Raw genomic sequence first — 6,206 nt, forward strand, 5'->3', positions numbered from 1 at the left:
GGTCAGTTGGTTAGATTCACTCCCCAACTTGCGCCACTAGTTGTGACCTTGTGTATCTACAATATATTTACTTTGCCTTTTTTTATCAATATTTCAGCTTTGTGATGACTTGAGTAAATGGTCACTGCGCCCTGAACCTGTGATAGCTCGCACTGAACACAAACAGCGGGCACAACAAATAACTTTTCTGATAGAAGCTATCTTGGGAAGTGCTAGTTTTGATTCAATCTCTGTTTCTTCTGAAAAAGTAAGTGACTTAATTTTATACAAAACAATTTTTATTATAAGGATTGCTTTAATTTGCAAAATCTGCGACCTGTTAGGCATTCCTTAGCTGGACATCTTTAAATTATAATTTGATATTTTAGTTCAGAACTCGGACGACACCAGGTTATATATGATTTCAAATTGACCTGTTGGATTATAACCTGGTGTTGTCTGACTTCTGACCTTGTCCACCCTAGTCCAGCACTGGCACTTACACATCATGGTGGTTTAGTTGCCACTTTGTTATGGTGTGATATAGATAAAGTCTGATTCTTTTGAAATGATGCCGTATTAATTCATAGCCATAACCATCTGAGCTTGCTTGTATAAACCACAATGCTTACTTGCCTTTTAAGCAATAAAACAGTCTTAAGATATGTTTTTATGAAGAATTATCTCCCTTTTGCCAAAATGCATACCTCACAATTCCATATCAAATTTCACCTGCTTTTGTTTGCCTATCTGCTAAACAACAGATGTCATATTGCAGTTGGTTCATATCATCTTCACTGTCATATCTGTTCTTGTTTTCATCAGCAACTGTTGAAATGTCCATGATTATTATTTCTAAAACCTCATCTATGACTTATGTTAAACTGACTGCCCTATCCTTGCATCTCTTCTTGAACAAGAGTGTTATATTTACCAGTTTCTAATATTCTGGCAATTCCCCATTTTTAGAGAATATTGCAAGTCTATCCACTATTTCCACTTCAACATCCCTTAGTAACCTAGGTTACAAGCCCAGGTGACATAGCTACCTGCATTATAACAAGCCCTCCCTGCGCATCTTGCCTTTATATTTTCACTGTCTGTTTTCTCTATCAACTCTGCTTCTATTGATATTTTGTCAGCATATCTTAATAAACATCAATACAAAGTACTCCATATATTTTAACCTGGCTTCATACTGTAAACACATACTACCGTCCTTGTCCCTCATCTGCTCACCCACTACTTAACGTTTACATGATATTTGAACATTTTTGGATTCCTTTTCTTATGTTAACTGACATTCTATTCTCATATTCTTTTTGGCTGTTTTATTTTTCTTTTCACTTCTAAACTTATCTTACTCAGCCTAGTTCTTGCTTGAGGAGTTCACTTGAACTGCCCTTTACACCTCTTTTTGTTTCATGATCTCTATCTTCCTCATCATCCAAGAAACTCAGGATTTTGTTCCCTGACCTTTGGTCCCCCTCACGTTGAACAAATCTAGACTGTATCTGACACATCTCTTCCTTAAGATAAATGGGGCAATGCACAGGTAACCTGAGAAAAGTCGTGAAGTGTTGAGTTGTGGGGTGGTGCCTTGTCTTTCTGGATGATGTTACAGACAGGGGAGGCAATGGCCTAGTGGTATTATTGCTAGATTGTTAACCCAGAGAGGTGCAATTAATGTTCTAGTATCCTAGGTTTGTGTCTGCTTTGATAGATAAATTCAACAAAAATCTGGAATAAGGGTCTAACTATGACTGTGAAAATGTTCTTTATTGTTGGAAAAACCCATCTGGTTCACAAATGGCTTTTAGGGAATATACCTGCTGTCCTGTCCTGATCAGGCCCATGTGAAACTTCAGACCTTGCAAGGCATCTTGCCCCTCAATGCAGCAGAAACACGAGAGTTCTCAAGGGCATAAGTTATATAGGTAGGCACCATGAACAGCGTCCAGGATCCTTGGTGCAAACATCAAAGAGTTGACATCAGTGATCACAGAGGATTGCATATCGATGGATTGAAATCCTTTTCTATTGATGAAGTCAGCTGCACTATGATGTGGCTCTGTCTGTGTAACATGTATATAGTCTATCGTGTCCCACCCCTGGGGAAGCCAGCTATGTTGCCAAAACCTGCTGTCTGGGCTGCAGCACCAAGCTGATTGCAATTTTTGCTCTTTTCTGGAGCATACTTCCCAGCCAACTGCCTCTTCATTTCTTCATGAAAAGAAAATTTGTGGACATGTGGAGCCAAGAATTTTGGACCAACATTTGAAACAATATAACTGGAAAGGTCATTAAATTTAAAAAGATGTTGGATGAAGATCAGTGCACAAATATGGGTTTAATGTCAAACTGAAACTTAACTAATAAACATGCAATACTTTGTAGGAACAAGATTAGGCTATTTAGCCCATTGAGCCTGCCCCATTCTGTATGATGATGGCTGATTGAACCTTCAATGCCATTTGCCTATCCTATTTACATAACCATGTACAACACTGATAATCTGTAAGTTTTAACCTTAAAAACATGCTCCAAGATTGAGCTTCCATAGGCTACTTTGTTACAGAACTCCAAAGGCTCAGCCTTCTGAGTAAAATGTTTCTTCTCATCTTGGACCTAAGTAGCATCCCTGTCATTTTTTAAATTATGCATCCTGATTCTCGATTCTTGAACCAGAGGAAACATCTAACATGCATCTACCTGACTAACTCTTTAAGCACCTTGTAAGTTTCATCTCTCATTCTTTGAAATGCTAGGGAATACAAGCCTAAGTTTGCCCAATCTCTCTTCAAGGAACAGCCCCGCCATCCCAGGAACAAGTCTGATATTCTCTCTATGGCAACAGTGCATTCCCTAAGATGCCTCATAGAGTACTCCAGACATAGTATACCATGCTCATATACATTTGAAGCAAGGCTTGAGTACTCCTGTGTTCAAATGATTTTTCAATAAAGGCTAAGATACACACACACACACTCACACGCGCACGCACACACGCGCACACACACAATGCAAAAAAAAGCTCTGGCAGATATCTTATTCTCAAATGCAAATGGGTAAAACGTGGACGTTCTGGAACCTGTTTCTTTGAACACCTGTAGGAATCATACACTGTTGTGTCTGACGTGTTTTAGATATAATTTGGTCAGGAAATACAATCTTGAGATATCCTTTCAATCTATTTTTCAAAACACAGGTTTCACAGTGAAATGATGTAAAATGTTTTCATTTTTGAAATGGGAGACATCAGCTAGCTTGCTTCTCTCCAACTTGGTTTGCTCTTAGCAGTCTTTAGTCCAATTCAGCTAGTTAAAACAGGAACTCGTCCAAACCAGGCACTGTTTAAACAAGCATGGTATGACACTTCTGCATCGTACTGAAATTACATTGACCAGACTAAATATCGTTAGGAGTTGAACTATATTTCTGCTGCAGTGAGTGAAAGTGAAGTGAAAGTAAAGTGGCCATGTCAGTTTTGGCAGAATTTAGAAATTATTTCAAGTTGTATTTTTTCACTGGGCAATTGTATATTTTTTCCTGTAGCTCTTAAGATATTCTGACTTCTGCGTACCATTGGCATATTTACTTGGCAACCCATACAAACTAATTGCTGAAGCAAATGTAGATGATTTTAGCAGACTTGGAGTTGCCTTCATGGAGAACAGACTACAGATGGATGATGGAATGGTACCTCAAAAAATAGTTTGTGAGTGCCTTTTTTGCTTTTATTTGGGTTTTATTCAAGTTTCAGTATTTTAGTTGCATTATATGCATGCATTTAAAGTTCTTGGATAAGAGTTTAATTGGTAACCATTTGTAGAGACACTGTAAACATCTATGAGACGACTTCCTATGTTCAGTGTGTTTCATAATTTTTTTTTCTTGAATTTAACATTTCATAACAATGTAAAGGTGTTAATGTGGGAACAAAAATTCATATCTCTATCTTCTGTACACATTTTAAATCAAATCTGTGAGTTGAAATATATATAGCGTTTAAGTTGTTTTATTCGATACATATTGAGAATAAGTCAGGAACTATTATCGTTTTTTTGGTAATTTACAAAGTTGCTTTTACATTCAGACACTTATGATATCATAGGACTAAGTTGTAGGAGGAACTGAGCCTCTACTAAGAATGATATAACATTAATAAACGTTTAAAGACCATTTAGTGGTTGTAAAGAGATCAACTTGGAGAAAGTGAGGACTGCAGATGCTGGAGACCAGAGTTGAAAAGTGTGGTGCTGGAAAAACGCAGCAGGCCAGGCAGCATCCGAGGAGCAGGAGAATCGAGCATAAGCCCTTCTTCAGGAATGAGGCTGGTGTGCCATGCGGGCTGAGATAAAAGGTAGGGGGAGGGGTGCTGGGAATACGATAGGTGGAAGGAGGTGAGGGTGAGGGTGATAGGCCGGAGAGGTGTGGCCAGGGTCTGGCGATGGAGGAGGCAAAGGACCTGCATGTCCTTGGCAGAGTGGGAGGGGAAGTTAAAGTGTTCAGCCACGGGGCGGTTGGGTTGGTTGGTGATCAGCCAGTCGTCTTAAACCAGTCAAAAATCCCAAGATGGGTTGCCCGGTTCTTGAATTGCTGAGCAAAACTGAAACAATTAGAGGTGATGGGAGAAACCAAACAGCCATCACAACCAGAATTGAAACCTTTTTGGACCCAGACAGACCAGATTTCAGTAGAAGGTAGTACGATGGCACAGTGGTTAGCACTGCTGCCTTACAGCACCAGAGACCCAGGTTCAATTCCCGCCTCAGGCGACTGTATGTGTGGAGTTTGCACATTCTCCCCGTGTCTGTGTGGGTTTCCGCCGGGTGCTCCGGTTTCCTCCCACAGTCTAAAAATGTGCAGGTTAGGTGAATAGACCATGCTAAATTGCCCGTAGTGTTAGGTGAAGGGGTAATGGGTCTAGGTGGGCTGCGCTTCGGCAGGTCAGTGTGGACTTGTTGGGCCGAACGGCCTGTTTCCACACTGTAAGTAATTAATCTAATCTAATTATTATGGGGAGCAAGAATGATTGTACCGATTCTGGTTGAACTCCACCAGGGTCAACCAGGGTGTCCAAAATGAAGATGTTGGCTAGGAGTTACATCTGGTGGCCAGGATTGGATGCAGATGTAACTGTGATAATGTAGCATTGCACAGAGTGCCAACAAGGACTGAAATTACTGCCAGCAGCTCCCCCACATTTGTGGGAATGGCCGGTATATCCTTGACTCAATTACACGTCGACTTGAGATGATGCTGCTCCTTTTACAAGGTTAAGTCATCCTTGGCTTTTTTTTTAAGAGGGATCGTAAATGCAAAGGTTTCAACGTATTTGTGTTGTATGATTTTAGGGCCCATTTGATTATAGCTAACAGATACTGCCTTAGGCAAATGCTTTAAAGTTTAAAAAAACACTTTTACAAAGAAAGGGGAGTGGCCAGTTTTCCCAGCTCAGCTTTTCCCTGGATTGGTTTAAGCAAGCAGTCAGTTTTTTGAGGCTGCTGGTTAAAGAAACAGCTCCAAGCTGATCCTCTCTCCTGTAAGAACCTGTGTTTGATTATACCTTTTTTGTCAAGGGGGTGTTTATGGGGATGTTGCACGTATATGGAGCAGCATCACTAAGTTGTGATCGAGTCAATTAGGTTTTTAAATAGTTATTTTAAATTCTGTTTTCTTTGTTTCATGTGTAAATAAATAGTTTTATTTAAAACTGAGTAGTTGGGCCAGCTGCATCCCTCCTGGAGTATTCATTTCATACCTGCTTAAAACAACTAGAAAAGTTAGTGTCTGGGCTACCTTCTTGAAATATTTTGAGGGGTTTTGATCTTCCTGGTCCTGAGATGGGGAAGGGTGAAATGGCATCAGGAATACCAATGCTGGAAGCAAGACGGTGCTAAGCAAGAGAGACAGTTTACTTCAAGGAATGAAGTTTGGTGTACGTACCATGGGAATGGCCGCCTGCAAGGATAAGAGTCATGATTGATATGAGGTCAGATAATGTTCGGATCGATGCAACAGCTCAATAGACAATAGACAATAGGTGCAGGAGTAGGCCATTCAGCCCTTCGAGCCTGCACCGCCATTCAACATGATCATGGCTGATCATTCCTAATCAGTATCCTGTTCCTGCCTTATCTCCATAACCCTTGATTCCACTATCTTTGAGAGCTCTATCCATTCTTAAATGAATCCAGAGACTGGGCCTCCACTGCCCTCTGGGG

At 40.3% G+C, this 6,206-nt stretch overlaps 1 protein-coding gene across 2 annotated transcripts in view; it reads left to right on the forward strand.

Annotated features, from left to right (window-relative positions):
- The window catches only part of hlcs (holocarboxylase synthetase (biotin-(proprionyl-CoA-carboxylase (ATP-hydrolysing)) ligase)), a 162,478-nt gene that overhangs the window by 21,522 nt on the left and 134,750 nt on the right, over positions 1-6,206 (forward strand). For both annotated transcript variants that reach the window (XM_043701230.1, XM_043701231.1), the window contains 2 exons: positions 98-247; positions 3,535-3,697. In XM_043701230.1, the coding sequence (XP_043557165.1) occupies positions 98-247; positions 3,535-3,697 (313 nt within the window). The remainder of the gene's footprint in view (positions 1-97; positions 248-3,534; positions 3,698-6,206) is intronic.

Source organism: Chiloscyllium plagiosum, chromosome 12 (genome assembly GCF_004010195.1).
Source record: "Chiloscyllium plagiosum isolate BGI_BamShark_2017 chromosome 12, ASM401019v2, whole genome shotgun sequence".
NCBI classification, from domain to species: domain Eukaryota; kingdom Metazoa; phylum Chordata; class Chondrichthyes; order Orectolobiformes; family Hemiscylliidae; genus Chiloscyllium; species Chiloscyllium plagiosum.